At 51.9% G+C, this 19,012-nt stretch overlaps 2 protein-coding genes across 4 annotated transcripts in view; both read right to left on the minus strand.

Moving 5' to 3' along the window:
• Nucleotides 1-8,284, minus strand: part of MRM1 (mitochondrial rRNA methyltransferase 1) — a 30,122-nt gene extending 21,838 nt beyond the window's left edge. For 2 of the 3 annotated variants that reach the window (XM_030296290.1, XM_030296291.1), the window contains exons 1-4: nt 7,504-8,284; nt 7,187-7,280; nt 5,380-5,512; nt 5,159-5,278 (exon numbers count right to left, since the gene is read on the minus strand). In XM_030296290.1, coding sequence (XP_030152150.1) covers nt 5,159-5,278; nt 5,380-5,512; nt 7,187-7,280; nt 7,504-8,066 — 910 coding nt within the window. In that variant the 5' untranslated portion in view covers nt 8,067-8,284. Of the gene's footprint in view, nt 1-1,737; nt 4,727-5,158; nt 5,279-5,379; nt 5,513-7,186; nt 7,281-7,503 lie in introns of those variants that run through there. The other variant, XM_030296289.2, reaches the window with a different exon arrangement.
• An 830-nt stretch (nt 8,285-9,114) lies between these two features.
• DHRS11 (dehydrogenase/reductase 11) lies at nt 9,115-18,286 on the minus strand. The gene is given in 7 exon segments (XM_032591186.1): nt 9,115-9,952; nt 10,154-10,246; nt 10,869-10,998; nt 11,399-11,493; nt 14,515-14,724; nt 17,394-17,482; nt 17,485-18,286. Coding segments are annotated over 7 exon segments (981 nt in total). The 5' UTR covers nt 17,627-18,286; the 3' UTR covers nt 9,115-9,730.
• Nucleotides 18,287-19,012: the final 726 nt, after the last annotated feature.

Consider the following 19,012-nt stretch of genomic DNA (forward strand, 5'->3'; position numbering starts at 1 on the left):
AGAGACATGTACGTGTAGCCCCAGAGCTGGAGCCGGTGTGGTGAATAAAGGCAGCGGGCCCACCCATGTACCCAGAGGTTCCAGAACGGGTAAGAAAGAGGGAAGAACAGGAGCCTAGCCCTACCACCAAACCTCATGGTCTCCCTGTGTGCTCTCTCTGGGTCTTCTTTCCATGGGTGCAATGAGAGTTGGGCCAGGTGACTCCAAGGAGGGACTCCAGCTCTGCCCCCTGCCTGGGAAAGGGGAGGGAGAGGAGCACAGCCCTGAAAGAGTATGTGTGTTTACGGAGGGGTGTGTGTTAGGAAGAGCCCTGCCTCCAGGTCCTAGAGGGAGGGGCTGAGCAACTCTGTGAGTGGAGTCCCATGTTTGTAAACATCATTAATCAGGGATTAGCAGATGGGCATGCTAATTACACCTGTGGAAGCCGGAGACCTCAAGGTTGATTACATTTACAAACTGTGGGGATCCCTGGCGCCTGGCCCTGCAAGAGTGATGGGGGAGGGTCTAGTTTAGGACCTCAGCCTCGGGAAAGGAGCTGGCAATTTCCCCTCCTGCCAAAACCCAACCAAACAAACAAATTTCCAGCCCTGCAAGGGACTGGGGTGCTGGCCACAATTCAGCTGTTCTGGAATACCAACCTTCTGAGACCCTTTCCCTCTTGGCTGGGGAGGCCTGACAAAGGAGGATCTTGCCAATGTCATTCCAACCCCCTCCCCTCTCCAACCCCCTCCAGCTGCTCTCAGGAGTACATCTCCTTGTGTATTGCAGCTGAAATATGTCTTAGAGTCTATGGGGAAATTGAGGCCAGGGTGGCAGGACAGCAGAGCCCATGCAGCTCAGGTGCTGCAAAAACAGCTGCCATGCTCCTCCAGGATTGGGCTGAGGGCTTTACATGAGTGAGCTCATTTAATCCGCACTCTGATCCTCTGAAGTGGAGGCTGTTGGAAAAGTTAAGGGATATGTCCATATTTACACTACCAGCAAGTCAGAATTGGAACTCAAAGCAAGAGCTACTTAACAGTCAGTCTCACGTTCTTAAATGTGGCTCTTCAGGGTCATCCTTACCCTGCCCTGCAGAGGATGGACCTCCACCTTGCCTCTGCCTTCATACCCACAGCCACAGCTGCCCCAGCTCCTGTGTATTTAACCATACTTGCTGAGCAGCCTGTATGCATCAGGCCACCACAAAGAAATTCAGACCTCATCCTTTGCCTTAGGGCCTCAGGTGCTTCGTTTTGGAAATGCCTGGTTTGCACGACCTAACTACATACCTGTGTGCATGACAGGTAATTACGGCCTCAATACCTTTTAGTTCAAGTGAGCCTGCCTTCCCAGAGGTCAGCTGACTTGCTGCCCATAGGATGAAGCAGGGAGGAGCCCCTGTGCCTGGCTTTTAGCACCGAGAGTGGCCCTCTAGATGGCTCGGACTACTGGGACCCAGAAAACTGAACAACATGCCCAAAGCAAGTTAGATAAGGTTACAGACATGACATAGGAGTCCATGGGCAGGAAAGCAGGCTCTGAACCCCGAGTACCCCAAACCCCAACTTCTAGGTTCCATGATGGGTTTGTTCCCAGAGAGCAGAGCTCGATTCTCTACTGCCACATGGAGGGAACACCAGGACATCTCAGTTCATTTCCATCAAGTCTATTAGTTGGGATTCTCCAGAGAAACAGAACCAACAGGTGATATATATATCTGTATACTTATCTATATACACACATATAATGCTTATTTATTATGAGAACTTGGCTCATGTGGTTATGAGGCTGGCAAGTCCAGGTTCTGCAGAGAACAGCAAGCTGGAGACCTTGGAGAGCTGATGACGCAGTTCCCATCTAAAGGCCAGCAGGCTTGAGACCAGAAAAAGCCCATGTTTCAGTTCCAAAAGGCAGGAAGAATTCTTAGGGGAGAAGCTTTTTTTTTTTTTTTTTTTTCCCTCTCTCTATTCAGGTCTTCAACTGATTGGATGAGGTCCACCCACACTGGAAAGGGCACTTTGGCTTACTCAGTCTACAAATTTAGATGTCAATCTCATACAAAAACACCCTCACAGAAACACTGAGTATAAGGTTTGACCAACTATCTGGGCATTCTGTGGCCCAGGCAACTTGATACATAAACTGAGCCATTATATCCATGTCTGTACTATCATGTGCTAGTCCTGGGGTGCACAGTGCCTAGGTTTACAGAATGCTTTTTACTGATACTCTCTCATTTTGTTTTTACAAATCTTTGTTGGGGAGGGGTTGGCTGGAGCAGGTACTGAAGGCACTATCCCCATTTTATAGATGAGGAGGCTGAGAAGGCATCCAGGTAAGAAGCCAATAGAGTCAGGGCTCGACCCACCATCTTCTGAACCTAGGGACAGATGAAAGGCCGACTGGCCCAAACTTTTAGGCATGCACTCAAAAGTACAGGTATGAATGATTTGGAAGCAGTTTCTTGGACATGAGAAGGTGGCTTGAAGACCAGTGATTCTCAGATCTGGCAGCATACTAGCATCAACCGGGAGCTCTAAAAAACATGGGACCTGGCTCCTGCCGCAGAGATTCTGATCTAATCATTCTGATGCCTCTGGGCAGCTGGAATATTAAAGCTGTCCCCCTCCGCACCACCACACATACCCCCAACCCCACCTAAGGTGTAGCCAAGGTTCAAAACCACATTAGGATCTTGGCTAAGAGTGCAGCATAGATAGGGGAGGCAGTGTGATATGCCCAAGGCTGACACATGCCAGGGTCAGAATCTGTGTGGCAGTTGGGGACAGACAGCTCAAGGGTACCAATGTGGTAGAGATCTCTATGGAGTTTTATGAAAAGGTTCTTCTTCTTTCTTGAGAGGAAAAACTTTGACTTTAAAGCAATCTTAGGCCCTTTTATTTTATTATTTATTTATTTTGAGAGGGAGCGAGCAAGTGGGGGGACAGGCAGAAAGACAGGGAGAGAGAATCCCAAGCACGCACCGCACTGTCAGCACAGAGCCTGATGTGGGGCTCAATCTCACGAACGATGCGATCATGACCTGAGCAGAAGTAAAGAGTCAGATGCTTAACCAACCGAGCCACCAAGGCGCCCGTGCAATCTTGGGCCCTTTTAAAACAAATTCAAATGTCTTTTTAAATGGGAATCCCAAGATAATTTCATTCCAAAGAGAAAAGAGTGGTACCTCTTACTGAGCACTACTGTGTGGAAGGCACTGAGCTCGTGATCCCCCTTCACCAATGAGGAGACTGAGGCTCGGGTGGGAAGGGAACTTGTTCAAGGTGACAGAGCAATTAGGACTTTAACTTAGGTTGCTGTCCTCCAGGATCCATACTCCAGAGCAGTGGTTCTCAACGAGGGCGATTGTGTCCTCCAGGGGACATGTGGCAACGTCTGGAGACATTTTTGGTTGTCACACTGGGGGGGCAGGAGGTGCTCCTGGCATCCAGTGGGTAGAAGCCAGGGATGTTGTTGAACATCCTATGAGGCACAGGACAAGCCATCCAACAAAGAGTTATCTGGCCCAGAATGTCAATACTGCTGAGGTCCTGGAGCCCCTACTCCAGTGGTTCTCAGCCTGGGCTACACATTAGACTCATTTGGGGGCAGGAGGGGGGGGGGCTTTCAAACTCCTGATACCCAGGTTGCCCCCTGACCAATTACATCAGATTCTCTGGGGGTGGGTCCCCAGTGTGAGTTGTTTTTGAAAGATTGCCAGGTGGTTCCAATGGGTAGCCAAGACTGCTCTAAACTACTTATACCGGGGGCTTCTGCTCCATTTGTGGGACCCTGTGGGAGGAGCCCCAAATCCATGTGGGTTGTACAATAAACAGCAACACTGACCCCACCACTCCACAGAACCAAAGGCCAGGGCTCTGGTTCATTGGTTCCTTTCTCAGAGGTGCACTGACTGATGAGTCACTGGTGAGGAGGTCTGGAAGGCCAGTAAGGTGAGAGGTGTTTGCTAATCTTTCCCTTGCCTCTCTGGGGGCCGCAGCCAGGAATCTCCAGAGGTGGCTGCAAAAACTTCCAGAAGAGACTACGGATCAAAGAGCAAGGCTGCCATCTAGTGGAAGAATGGGACAGAATGGCCCAGGTGACATTTTATTGGATCCTCACAAAGAGCCCTGTGAGGGACAGCAGGATGAAGCCTCGTGCTCAAGGCCCCCACTGGGGCAGGCAGGGTTGGAGCCTGGATCTGTACCCGTCTAGTCCACAAGAGGAACGAGGCCTTCCTCTACATTCTCACACTGGTTCAAGAGGAATAGGACACCTGGACTAGGCTGCCCAATTCCCTTTGTATGTCTTGACTTCCAGGCAGGGCCCAGGAGGAAAGAGACCCTCTATCCCAGCACAATCTTGGAGACTAACAAGCTGCCACTTCCAACCGCAAGTCCAAAATCAAAACAGGAAACTGAACTTTCCTTTGGTCTCCATCGCAGAGCTTCCTGCCCTACAAGATAGTGCCTAGTAAACAGGGGCCTGGGTGCACTCTCAGGCAAGAGACTCCAGTAATATTCGATCATGTGGATGTGTGTGCCCTCTAGCACACACACCTCAGACAGTCCAAGTCAGCCCCCATTATGCCTCTCTTGTTCTGGTTCTGAGGACAGTCCTGGGTGCTGAGCCACTCTGGGCCCTGCTGATGTGGCTGAGGTTCCTTGCGGGTCTTAGAGAAGTTGCTCTCTCTTCTCTGCAGAGAAACCCTTCCTCTGGCTGCAAATGGAGTGAAGAAGAATTCCTGCACCGACAGACAAAAGGACAAAAGGGGAAGAGAGAGGATGGAGAAGAGGAAGGACCACGTGTCAGCACTCCCTCTTCTCATCCTCAAAGGATGCATTTGGGGCACCTGGGTGGCTCAGTCGGTTGAGCATCTGACTTCAACTCAGGTCATGATCTCATGTCTCATGAGTTCAAGCCCCACATCAGGCTCTAAGCTGACAGCCTGGAGCCTGCTTCAGATTCTGTGTCTCCCTCTCTCTCTGCCCCTCCCCTGCTGACATTCTGTCTCTGTCTCAAAGACAAACATAAAAAAATTTTTTTTAAAAAGATGCATTTTCCCCATCTGGCACATAAAGTGACTGAGGCACAGAAAGACAGGGAAAATTGTTGAGGGTAAAACACCTACACATGTGTGGTCAGAGGGCAAGAAGTCAGGCAACAGTAGACTCACCTGCAGCCACGGAGACATTCAAGGAGTCAAGTCCAGAGGGCAGCTGCCGGCCAGGCAGGATTGTAAGGAGAAGCTGGCAGGAGGCCTGTACCTCCTTGGACAGACCAGAGCCCTCATTACCTGCAGGGCATAGAGGCAGAGGGTTAAGGATGCCCCAGTTGGACACATGGGCACTCTGGACATGCACATCTGAACAAGGAAAAGTGGGGACATCTACCTACCCAGCACTAGGACAGTAGGCCGGTCCCAGAGGAACTCCAAGCAGCTAGTGACAGGGATCTCAGAGAACGAGGAAATCTCAGGCCCCAGGCAGCCCACTGTGCCAGCTACAAGCCAGCCCTCCCGGGCTCTGGCCTGAAAGGAGGAAGAAGAAATCAAGTTCTAGGTCACGAAACCTTCATTCAAGCCCCAGCTGAGGAGCTGGTCTTGCGCATATAGTCATTCCCTTGCTGATCCATTCAATTCATCAACGGTTATTAAGCCTCTAGAATGGGCAGGCTCTGTTCTAAGTGATGGGGACAAGGCAGAGAACAAAATGGGCCCAAATCCCAGCTACCCAGTGGAAGAGTGATCAGGGAAGGCCTCACTGAGGCAATACTGGAGTGGAGACCTGAACGAGATGAAGGAGTACCAAGCATACATCTGGGGGCAGATTAGGCAGAAATGAGTTAAGTGCAAAGGCTGAGGCTGGCACTTATGTGACACATGGGAGGAACAGTGGAGTGGCAAGGTGGTGGCGGGTGGGGAGGGAGGACGAGAGGGAGACAGGAGAGGGAACAAAGAGCCACATAAGGTAGGACCTCAAAGGCCACTAGAAGGACTTTGGCTTTTGCTCTCTGAGAGAGATGTGAAGGCTTTGAAAAGTTCTGAGCAGAGAAGTAACATGTTTCAACAGAATCACTCTGCCTGCTGGGTTGAGAGCCAATAGCAAGAGATGGGACATTCCCACAATAATGCAGGCAAGAGATGATGGAGGCCTGCGCCAGAGTGGGAGCTGCAGAGATGGGGAGGATTGGTGGGAATACAAAAATACCTTCATGGTAAAACCAAAAGAATTTGTGGATAGGGTGGGCCATGGCAAGCAGGAAGAATCAAGGCCACCACAGCACTGGGCCTAAATAAAGGGATGCGGATGCCATCGATCGAGTTGGGCAAAGTCTACAGAAGGAAGTGCTTGGCTTCGAAAATGTGAAGTTTGAAATGCCCCTCAGACCACAAAAGAAGCTGTTGAGTAAGCAACTTGATAATATGAATCTGGGGTTGAGAAGTCAGATCCAGGCTAGCATATACATTTGGGAGGCAGCCAAGCATAGGTGGTATTTAATGCCCTGAGACTGGATGAAACCAAGAAATGAACACATACAGAACAGAGATCCAAGGACTGGGCCTGGGAGACCTAGGGGGGCAGATGGTCATGGGAGCAGTCAAATGCAAGGCAAGACTGCCCCCTTGTGTCCATCAGTAGAAGCACAACTGAAGACAGAAACCTGGACCAGGAAAGGGGTTTCTTTACTTAGGTCTACCCCTTCCTGGATATCAAAGTTGGTGGTGGTGGTGGTGGTGGTTTGTTTGGGTTTTGGTTTTCTGTAGGGTTGGGGGGGTGGGCGGGAGAAAGGCATAAGTGAATCTGTCTTTGTTCAAAGAGCCTTTCAGGCTGTGCCCCCACTCAGAATGCATGACTCCTGCCAACCAGCTTCTCACAGTCCATCACACCATTTACTGAAAACCTACTTAGTAGGCAGCGAGGATCTGAGGTATACTAGCCTCCAAGGCAAAGAGGTATGCCTGGAGAAGGAGTACAGTAAAGGGAATGAAGCTAGGAAGTCTTTAACTTCAGATTCTGCCCTACTTATGGTTTTGAAAATTCCAGAATCCTTCCCTTCCAAAAGGGATTTAGAAGGACGTAGGAAACGATGCCAACATTCCCCTTTCTCTCCCCTTCTTTCATCAACTGCTGGATGAGTGCCCTTGGAGAGACTGAGTTTGTCTCGTTTCTTCTCTACCCACCGTCCGCCTCCCCGCCATTACCTGTAAAAAACCGGCCAGGTCATCAGTGGAGAACAGGTCCATCACCTCCATAGCCCCCGCGCTGGCTTTGCTGACTACTGGAGTGAGTGGGCAGCTGCAAATTTCCCCATGCCCTGCATTAAACTGGGTAATCTCAAACCCGGTGCTTTGCCCTAGCCAACCCCCACCTCCCCGCCCCGCCTCCCTGGCCCTGGCCCCGGCCCCCAAGGGTTAAGGGTGAGAATTCTGACGATGGGGCGAGGGATCAAGGGTCAAGGTGCTTAGAAACTCGGTTGTGCCCCAAAGCGGGGCACATGGGGATTAAGGGATGTCCATGCCTGTTTCTCCCGCTGGTGATGACTTTATCCACTCCGAGAAAATGAGCAGAACGCAGCACGCCCCCAAGGTTCCGGGGATCCTGGAGCCCTTCGAGGACAAGCCACAGCTGCCGGGGGTCGTCGCCTGGCCTCGCCTCCCCGACCTCAGTCCAAGGCCGAGGCTGAAGCGGGCTCACCTCCATGCAGACGCCCTGGTGGACCTGGTAGCGGCACAGGGCGTCCAGCTTCTGCCGTCTGGGCCGCAGAACTGGTATGTCACGCGCCTCTGCCGCCCGGAGCAGCTCGGCCCGCTCCCCTTGCAACCCTGACCTGCCGGCCTGGAGCAGAAGCCTGGCCACGCGGCGACGAGCAGCTCGCAGAGCCAGGAGACAAGGGGACAGGCCAAACAGACGCTCCAGTCCCTCCGCAGATCGCGGGGTCGGCGCCAGGTCATCCAGTAGCAGGCGGCTCAGCTCCTCCCCGCCGGGCCGCTCCCCACGCCTCGCCGCTTGAGAGGAATGACGCGCGAGCAGGCGACCCGAAAACCGCGAGGTCGCGTCCCTGACGGCCCAGAGCAGTGCCATGGTCGATGCCCCCTGCTACGTCATCAGGATTGGTCACTCCCGCCGCGGACCGCTCCGGGTCCCCAACATTGGCGAAGGAGACCCGATGGCCGTCTCTACCTCGCCCCCTCAGAGTACGAATAGCCTGGATTCTCGACTTAGACTACCCACAACCAGGTAGCCTAACCAAGGCCGCCCCTCCCCGGCTCCCACGTGGGCTACTCTGCTTCCGGGTTCGGGCGGCCCGCCCCCTGCCCGCTGACGCACTGCGCATGCCCGACCGCCAGGCGGTGCCCACAGCGCCTCCTGCAGGACTAGCTGAGCCGCAGCCTTCTCTGTACCGCGACCTGCTGGGCTGCCCCCTACTACCGGCATCATTCTGTGCCTTTCGAGGTCCCAGAAGGCTGGAGGGCCACATTCACCCAGACACCGGCAAAAGCCACTTGAAAAGGGATGTGTTCCAACCAGGTCAGTCGTGGTGATTCCCCCTCGCCCCCCCGACATCCAGTCCACCACCAGGTGTTGGGGATTTTCTTCAGAAGCTTCTGCATCCAGCCCCTCCTCTGCACCTCCACTGCCTTGTCAAACCCTCAGCATCAGTCAACAGGACGCCAGCAGTAACTTCCTATCCCGTGGCGGCTGATTCTCCAAGTGACAGCTCTGTGCCTCTCCTGCACCTGCTGACAAGCCAACTGATGTCCTTGGCCCATAGGTAATCACCAGACTCTTTGCTCAGCACACAGACCTCTGGTGATCCAGGCAGCAGCTTCCTTTTCGGCCCCATCTCACTCCTGCACTACATTCTGTGCTGTTCCCATGACATTGCCTGCTTTTTTGGCCTCCCGGCCTTGTATCCACTGTTGTCCTCTTTCCTGGCTGGCAAACTCCTACCCATTTTCAAGACTCAACCCAAACCCACATCTGCTACCTAAGGTAATCCACACTCCAGGAGTGATGCCCCAAAGCGCCCACCTTCCCACTCACCTGGAAGAAATTCTGAGGCACAACCACCCCTGATCACAGAAAAGGAGAAAGAACAGAAAGATACTCCTGAAGCCAAGGTAGGTTGTTGCAATTTTTCTTTTTTAATTATCACAGTGAAACCCAGTTGGGAGGCAGGGCCTGATATTCAGCTGCCATAGTCAGTGTGGAGTGATGACCCCACTGGGAGCAGAGAAGCCAAGCCTGGGCTGGAGAACAGGGGTGGGTGAAGAGAAGAGGCAATGGGGGCAGTAGGGCAGGGAGAGGAGGAAGCCTAGGGCCTTGGAAAGCTATTCAGATAGGAGGTCAGGGCTTCTCTCTGCCACCTCCTCCTTGAGGGACAGGGGTTGGGGTACAAGAAGATAGGGGGAAGCCCCCCTTTTGGCCACAGTTCCTTCCCTAGGTCAAAAGGAAGAGACCAAAGAGAGCACACAAAGGCCAAGGAGACTAAGAAGCAGACCAATAATGAGTTAACAGGTAAAACAATCAGGGACACCTAACCTCTCCCCAGCCCACTGTTCATATTTGTGGTGGACGTAATTTGATAAGACATAAAAACTTCCAAAAATTTGTAGCCCCTGGTGGGTTGGAGAGAGGAAGCAGAATCCAGGAGTCTGGAAATCAACACCTAAAATCCAGAGGCAGGAGCTAAGCCGTGAGGCGTGGGGATGGAAGACAGAACTCCCCATAGGAAACTAGATCACCTACTCCGTGGGCCTCATCTGGATGTCTCCAATCTGCTGGAAGGCACAAGGCTTGAGGCAGACAGGATGCTCTCCCCACCCGCTAGGCCTCCCTGCTGTCCTCCTCTGGGATGGCTGGGCTCTTCCAGGGGATGGACAGTCAAGGCCAGACTCACCTGGACACGTGGAAGGGTGCTTGAGGACATAGATGACAGCCTCAGCCACATCTTCAGGTTTGAGACACTGGAGAGTATGGGAGGAAAGAGGGATGGTGAGGGCAGAGTGAACCTCCCACCTCTGATGTCCTCTCCAACATCTTCATCCTCACCCCAACCCTCCAGGAGGGGCGACAGGCTGGCTAGAAGAGTGTGGTCTAAAGGCCAGGGTTCCCTCTGCATTCACTTAGGGAGTGAGTGGCTCACTGGCCTCAGAGTGAGGCCTCACCTTTATGCATTCATAGATGGCAGCTGCCTTCTCAGGGTCCTTGTTGTGGAGTTTGAAGGAGAATTGTGTCTCTGCCACTTCTGGAGAGATGCACTGGACCAACAGAGAAGGCCTGCTCAGGAGCTGAGCTGAGCCCTGCCTCCATCCCAGTCAGAAGCTAGGCTTAGGGGAGAGACAGGATGGAAAACACGGCTCCCCCACCCTGCTTCACAGTGATGGCTGCCCAATGTCCAGCAGCCACCTCCTCCTCCCAAAGCTGCCACTAGCAATGATCACAATGACACCTATCACCTATGGAGCCCTTCTCAGGTAAGTGTTTTACAAAATGGTGTCCCTTAAGACTTCATCACTGGGTTGGTATCACCATCTCCATTTTACAAATGAGTAAGGCTGAGGCTTGGAGGGGTTAAGTGAGTTGCCCAAGGTCATGTGGCCTTTCAGGGAAGAGCCCAGAGTCTGGGTTTACAGCCACGGTTTCCCACAGCCCCTGCTCTCCTTCAGTCTCACCTACTGTGTTCCCTTCTGGTCAGCCCCCTCCCATCTCAAAGTCAGTGACATGAAGCTCAAAGGGCTACTCAGGGTCATGCCAGCAGCAACAGAGCCCAGGAGCTCTGTGCCCCTCACACTCCCAGCAGGGCATCCTGAACAGTATGAGTGTGGGGTGCAGAAGGCCTGTGCCTACCCTGTCCCCACCAGGGCCAGGCCTCACCCTCACTGTGGCTCAAATGTGGGTCTGGGCCTCCTGAAGCTCTTGCCTCAGTCCCTCTGTCAGTGTGGTGATGGCATACTTGGTAGCACTATAGAAATGGATCACGGAGTGGGGTGACACTTGGTGACCAGACATGCTGGGTGGAGGAAAGGAGGGGAAAGAAGAGAGTGAAGCTGCTGATGGACCAGCAGTGCCCCCTGCTGGACCAGTCAGCCCCACCACCTAGATGCTGCAGGAAAGCCTTCTCAAGGGGACCTCTTTACAGGCCATCCTGGTGGCCCACTGATGTAGCTCCAGCTATTCAAGCAGCTCCTGTAAGTCCTGCTCTTCCTAGAAGTCCAACTAGGGGCTGGCACTTGATATACACTATTCTTTCTCTCGCCATAATTGTGCCATTTGGCTGTTAACTGGGTATTAAGTCCCTATTTCACCACCAATGAAACTGATGTCCAAAGAGGTCAAATGAACTGCAACAGATCACTCAGCTTGGAGGGTGAGTGATGATCTGAGCTTTAGCCCTTGTCCACCTGCCTCACCTGTTGATATTAATGATGTGCCCGTCATCCACCTTCCATTCCTTCATGGACTGGTAGGCTTCCCGTGTGCAGATGCTGAGGGCCAGCATGTTCACCTGCAGGCCAGGGAGGGCAGTGGGGTATCTCTAGCTTGGGCCCATCTGAGCAGGTAATAGAGCCACAGAGCCCGTCCAGGGGAGTGGCATTCCAAAACAGTGTCCAGGTCCTACCTGAGACCAACAATGGTTCCAGGGTAACTTGCCTTAGGTGCCTCTCCCCCTAAAGCCACCAGCCCCAGCTGAGAGCAGTGCTAATTCCTCTCCCCAGGTAACCCCCACCTCCAGGATTCTGCAAACAGCAGTGGGAAACTCCCAAACTCATCCATGACCCAGGAACCCTCCCTGTCTTGGATGTCTCCTCTACAAACAACAGAACCTCTGCCTTAGAGAACTATCTCCTTTTCTTCCTCAAATACCCTCTCCTTTCTTATCTGGGTCAGCTTCCCTGGCCTTGCTCTCTAAAAAGCCTAAAATCCAGGGCGCCTGGGTGGCTCAGTCAGTTAAGCGTCTGACTTCAGCTCAGGTCATGATCTAGTGGTTTGTGGGTTCGAGCCCTGCATGGGGGACTGCACTGACAGCTCAGAGCCTGGAGCCTGCTTCAGATTCTGGGTCTCCCTCTCTCTTTGCCCCTCCCCCACTCACGCTCTGTGTCTCTCTCTCTCTCAAAAATAATAAAAAAATTAAAATAAAGATAAAAAGCCTAAAATCCTTCCAAAATGGCTTTAAAAATCTCTCTCCTTGGTATGCCTGCGTGGCTCAGTAGGTTAAACATCTGACTCTTGATTTCAGCTCAGGTCATGATCTCACAGTTTGTGTGTTCAAGCCCCATGTGGGGCTCTGCACTGACAGTGCAGGGCCTGCTTGGGATTCTCTGTCTCCCTCTCTCTCTGCCCCTCCTCCCTCCCCTGCTTGCCTGTGTTCTCTCTCTCTCAAAATAAACATTTAAAAAAAATAAATAAATAGTGGCTCAGTCAGTTAAGGGTCTGATTCTTGGTTTTGACTCAGGTCATGGTCTCATGTTTCATGAGTTCCAGCCTCACACTGGGGTGGGTGCTGACAGCTCTCGGGGCCTGCTTGGGATTGTCTCTCTGTCTCTCTCTCTCTGCCCCTCCCTCACTCATGCGAGCACGCTCTCTCTCGCTCTCTCTCTCTCCCCTAATAAATAAGCTTAAAAAAAAAAAGAAAGAAACCTTTAAATAAATAAATAAATTAATTAAAAAAATCTCTCTCCTCAAGTATAGACCCTAGCCTCTCTCTGCCTTACCCAGCTACTCTCTGCTCCTTTCCTATCTCCTCCCTTAAGACTATAAGTAGAGAAGGCCTGACCTTCCTTCCTTCCATGCCTTCCTCTAGACTCTGTTCCATCTACAAGATTAGGCACAGAGACTCTTTATGGGGGTGGGGTAGCTGGTCAGAAGATGGCAGGGGACCTCCTAAGCACATGGGGGCTTTCTGCCTTCCTTGGCCTCTGCCAGAGGTGACCCAAAATCCCCACCCTTCATCGAACAAAGGCCTGAAGAAGTATCTCAGCTCCAAAGCTCCTGCCAAGCCACACCCCTGCCCCATGAGGACAAGCACAGATAAAGCTTTCAGCAGGTCCTCAAGTCTCTCCTCCTGAGAAGAGACAAGACCAGCCAGGATATTAGATGTTTCTCTTTATCAGGTGTCAGAGCCAGGCATCAGGACAGAACACCCTCGCCATGAACCTGCCTCAGCATTCATAGCAGAAGGACACGAGGACCTTTTTCTGGCCCGCTTAGCAATGTGTATTTATGAGGCAGAAAACTCAACTCTGAGGACAGATGGAATAAGAGGAACAGGTCCCTGAGACCAGGGGAGTGATTCTCCTAAGGCTGGTGGGGTGGAGGGTGGAGATGTCTCAGAAGACGATCCTAATAGAATTACATAGTGTTGAAGCTGGAAAGGGCCTTAGGGACTCAATATATGTCCCTCATTTTACAGATGTGCAAGATCTCAGATCTCCCAGAAGGCTGTCTGAGGGCAGGGATAGTGCTTCATTTTCACTGTTCACTGTTTCAATGTTCATTGTTCATTTCTAGGCCCAAGCAACTTTTAGGTGCTAAATCGATTGTGGGAAAAAGATCCATCCCATGTACACACTGTTTTCAACTTCTCAGGATACTTTTATACCCTAATATTGCCCCATAATATAGTCTAGAAGTTGAAAACCCATGTCCTGAAGGCTGTGTTTGGTCTGTACAAAGTTTTAAAACATTTGTAATTCACTCCCAATGTGCATTGGAAGCTTTCATTCCCTCAAAAAATATCTATTGAGTGTTTATGGGCTGAGGCCATAACAGAGAATAAACCAGACAAAAATCCTTGCCCTTGTGGAGCTGAGGTTTTGGTAAATGGGAGGGGTAGGATGTCACATAAAAACCCAGGCTCTCCACTCCTCTCAAAGAAATGATAAGATCTGGCCACACTGGACCCACAGTGCTCCACAGCAGGGATGCTGGATTTCAGCAGCCACCCTTGTACTTGGCCATGTGCTCTCCCACTTACTGCAGACTCCCCTGACTCACCTCACTCATTTAGCTATTTACCTGGCCCCAGGGGATACTGGGGTTTGTGGCCCCAGATATTGATGTGTATTCACCCCAATTAAATGTGACAAGGCTGATAGAGAATAACCACCTGCCTGGAGCCACACCATGACTGGCAGGGCTGGGTGAGAACCTCATCTCCTGTCTCTTGGTTCCTTTTCTTGTAAGACCATGTTCTCAAGCACTCAGCACAGTGCCAGCACATGGGAACATTCAACAAATAGCAGTTCTCTTCCCTACCAGTCTTTCTTCCAGTAGAAGGAAATCAGCCTGGACTTTAAGAACTGCCCCTTTAAGGGACTCAGAGGAAAGAAGAATGGAAAAGATATGGCCATTCATCTACTCACTATGCCTCTGGTAGGGAAAGAAGCAAGGGGAGAGTCAAGGTGCCCCAGTTATGAAGCCAAAGTTCCCTCCTGTTACATGTCCTATCCTGAGCAGCCCTCTGGTTCACAAAGCCCTGGCTCCCCATTCTCCAACCAACCCCCCACTCCAGGTCTGCAGCCCTTACATTGAACATGTCCTTCCAGCTGCTGGTGTTGCCTGAGAGCAGAGTGTCAGGCCAGGCCAAGCCAGCATTGTTGATGCAGATGTCCACACCACTGTGCTGAGAGCAGACAGCCAAGAACGTGGAGAGGATGTCCTCCTCACTGGACAGATCACATCTGTGGGGGATCAAAGTCCTGGGGTAGCCTATACTCTTACATTTGGCAGCCAGCTCCTATGAAACCCAACAAGGGGCTAACTGGGGTGAGCGGCTCCCACACCTTCCCACCCAGAGACAGTCTTCTTCTGCTGTCACCACTCAGAGAACTCTCTCCTTTGACAGTTACCTTCCAGCCATATAGTTGTTGGGACTACTTGTCCTCTTTGATCAAAGTCTAGGGGATAAGAGCACTCCCTGAGTGAGGGGAGTATGGGAATGGAGTTGAAATCGTCAATGGAAGACTCTCACAATAAACTTGAATCTTCATTTCTGAGAAGAGAGTAGGGAGCCAGTGGTCCAAGGCATAGCATGATCTCCATCTCTTCTGCCTCTCCTCCAACAGGAACCCCTTCTCTGCTTATAGGTAAGCTACACCTCTCACCCCACCCCCTGCTTCTTCTACCAGCACCAGGAATCACTGAGCTGATTATGCCAGGATTCTCTCCCCTCCCCTTGCCTCATCTAGCTCCTTCCAGAGGGCTTATGTCTGAACAGTCACCCTCCCTCCACAGAATGCAGCCAGTTGGCTCTCAGATTGGGCCCAACTGCCAGTCTCCCCTTGCCCTACCTATAGGAAAGGTCAGGAAGTCAGGACAGATTCTTTCTCTCTGTCCCACAGTGTACCATACTCTACCCCAAAATTTCTTGAGATACGATGAAGCAAGTTAGGTGGCAGGTGACACTGGGAAGCCCTAGTGTATCGACAGGGACCTCAGCACACGGAGGAGCCCTGAGATGGAAAGACCTGAGAATACAGAGCCACTGGGAGGTGGTTGTGAGGGATGCAGACATTCAGAAGCAGAAAGAAACCAAGCTCCGTGGCCTTAGAGGCCAGTGAGTGGGCATCTGAGCCTCATAAAGGTGACTGTACATGTATAGGAGGGAGAGAGTTGGGTGGTAGGGGGTGCCCTAGAGAAAGGCCAGCTTGGGCCAGTTGCCTTGGCCTGGAACCCTTCCCTCCCTGCCAAGTCAAGATGGGAATAAAGGGCTGGCTCAGGTGACCTAGGAAACTCTTTTCTGCTTTAACTTTCCAAGAGTTCAAAAGGTATGGTCCTCTGGGACTTAGAAGGCCCCCTTTACCCAATTTCACCTATTCACAACCACCTCAGGAAATAGGGCTTCTCTCTGTCGGAGGCCAGAACTCAAACTCTGTTTTAGTATCAATTAATAAAAGCAAACTAGGCACAAGGAAGCCTGGGATTCTCCCCTTCCCTGGCAGGCAACTTGTCCCTTCCACCTCCAGACTCAAATCCCTGCAAGAAAGCCAGAATGAAGGGCCTGGGGACATCTTTCTCCCTGTCGCTGCCTTCTCTTTGTCCCACCTGTCCTCATCTATCTTCAGAAATGACTTGAAACCATGTCAGTCCCCTCACAGAACAGGCATTTCCCCCTCATTAAAAGAGTCATCTTGGGGCTGAGTGAACAGCCTGAGGATCCCCCTTGAAGCTCAGGGACCCCCTTTCCTGGCTGGTTTGGGGTAGTAGGAAGAGAAGGCAAGAGTGACTTTAGACTTAAGGAATCCAGTGGTCTAAGCCCTGGTCTGATCCTCTAGGCTCCAAGGCTAGGGTTGGGCCCTGAACTCCTCAGAATAGGAGAAAGGGAGGAGGAGAGTAGGGCAGTGGTACAGCTGGGTGACCTTGGGACTATCTAGGTGGCTATAAAGTGTACCTTTGGTCAGCAGAAGGGGAGGGGAAAGCCCTCCTTCTGGTACACCTTCTCCCTCTGTCCCCACTCAAAGCCTCCTGGTGTAGGGATTTTGAACAATGGTGGAGATAAAGCCCTGCAGCTAATCGCTAGCCCAAACCCTGAGAGTGATCTTGTCAGGTGCAAATCCAAAGATGACCTATGATGAAAATTTCCCATCTTCTTCCTTCCTGTTACAACATGGCAAACTTCATTTTTCTTTGAGCTCTTGTTGCTCACAACTTGGGGCTCCCAACCCTAGTTTAAGAGAAAAACCAGTAGTTCCAGTTCCATATTGCTTTGTCCCCTCAGGGCTTACATAGTCAATGCTCTATTTCACCCCTCAGTCCCACCCAAGACAGTGCAATTGGAGAAAGGTCGATCTGTAAATATCCCATTGGTCTGTTAGGCCCATTTGGTAAGGGTTAACCCTCAAATTGGGGGTTGGGGAAGGAGAGGGTGAGTTTCTTCTGAAAAGCTCTATTCCCACCCCAACCCCACCCTCAGTGCTGGGTAAAAAATTATCATGATCAAAACCTCTAGTTCCTGTTCATCTGGCTGGCCAGCCACTTTGGTTGGCTTTGTGGACTTAGTCTGGGGACTAGAGGAAACAATCTAGTAGCCAATTTAGCCACTGAGGCCAGAAAGCTTTCTTTCCTTCTCCCTGGCTGCCTAGCTAGCCCTGATCTCTGGCTTCCCTTTTCCTCAGCCGACCTGGGCAGGCAGATAGGCACGGAGAAATATGCCAAGGAGTTGGTACACTGGAGTAGAGGCTGTTAGGAGTAGGGTCTCCTTAAAAGAAGGGACTTCATGAAAGGGAAGGTAGAGGCCTGCCCTACTAGGCATCTCATCCCTCATAGTCTGATCCGGTTGCAAATGGCCTTGGGGGAGCAGCAAGTGGGGGCAGCGTCGCAGCCTAGGTCAGACCACTGCGCCTCCCGGACCGTACACCAGCGGAAACAACGCCTCCCAGAAGGTCCCTCTCCCCGGCGGGGACTTACCTCGATGTTGCTCACGGGGCGGGCCCAACTCACTACCTTCAGTCCCTGCTGGACGAGGGCCCGGGCCACAGCCGCGCCGATGCCCCCGAAGCTCCTGTCACCAGTGCCAGCCGGTCACGCCACTGCTCCATGCCGGTCCTGGCCATGGTCCCCAGCCGCCCGCCCACCTCGCTCCGCGATACGGACATTTGGATCGCGGAGCTCCTCCCCGGGTCGCAAGGGCTCGGACGCATTTTGGTCACCACCGCGGCCGCCGTTGCCGATCTGCCCCCCCCTCGGAGCCGCGCCTGAACCTGCCTCCATTCTGCCCGGCCCGGGCTGGGGCTCCACCCACCGCTTCTCCGCGACCGACCACATCTAGCGGGGATCAGTCGCGGCCTTCCCGCCTCTTCCGGCCCCGCCCCATGCCTGACGGGAGGTGGGAAACTGTGCTTTCCTCTGTGCCGGCGGGTGCAGAGGGTTCCCGGGTGGCCTGTGGTCCTGCTTTGGTGAGCTCTTCCCTTAGGGGCAGGGAAACCGAGGTTTAGGGGGGGCTTGCTCCAGGCCCGAGGCCGTTCGTATTCTTGCCCCCTTGTTCAGTCTCCCCTCCCAGTTCCTGACCCCTATGGCAAGAAGGAGAAATTACGGGCTCTTAAGGTGACTCCAACGCCCGCCCTCTGGCTGATGCGAAGGATTCAGCCTAGAAAAGGCTGAGTGCCTCAGCTGTCATCCCTGAGTTACCCTCTCAACCCTACCTGATCCCTTGGCTTTACTAGAATGACAACTCAAGGTTAAAAATGGAAACACCCTCCAGTACACGTGTGTTAGGGGATTGTATCCCTACTGGCCTACTGTCTCCAACTGTCCTAGACCCTCCCACTCCCAGTGAAAAAATATATCACTGTGTACCAAAGATTAAAAGCAAAAGCTAACATTTACTGAATGCTGTGTAATTGGCACTTCTAAGCACTTTAAATATATTAGCATATGCACATAAACTCTTTAAGATACTACGTATTAGGCTTCATTTTGTAAGTGACTGAGACAGAAAGGGGTAAAGCATGGTTTGGACTTTAAGCCATGCAGTCTTAGGTCCAGGGGATGTGCTCCTAAACTGCCTTCAATCCATTCTGCCTTTTGTCTCTTCTTGGGTTGTTGGTTTTGCTCTCTGACCACTCAGGATGTTCCATCAAAACTCTGAAAACTGCCTTACATCTGCATCCTTAATATAGCTATCTTCCAAAGAAAAATACATCTCTGCATAACTACTGGGATCCCTCCACTGCAAGCAATGGCATAAGCAGTATGTGAGGCTGGTTTATTCATTCACCAAGTACTCATGTGTTTGGCCCAAGGATAAAGATTAAAACAAAATAAAACCAGTCCTTGCTTTTAGGGATCTCAGGAGAAAACTTGACAACAAGTGGTTAAGAAAGGTTTGAGCTCAGAGCCAAGGGCTCTGGGGGGCCCTTAGTCATTTTTTATGGATTCCAGGATGAAAGTAAACAAAGGCCAGAGAGGAGTCATGACTCATTTTTACCTCTGCCCCATCCCTATGCAACACTTAGATTTGAAAAGACAACTGAAGAGGTGTATCAAAGAAATGCCACCAACTATAAAAATTAAATCTAAGCTTTTGC

Source organism: Lynx canadensis, chromosome E1 (genome assembly GCF_007474595.2).
Source record: "Lynx canadensis isolate LIC74 chromosome E1, mLynCan4.pri.v2, whole genome shotgun sequence".
Lineage (NCBI taxonomy): Eukaryota > Metazoa > Chordata > Mammalia > Carnivora > Felidae > Lynx > Lynx canadensis.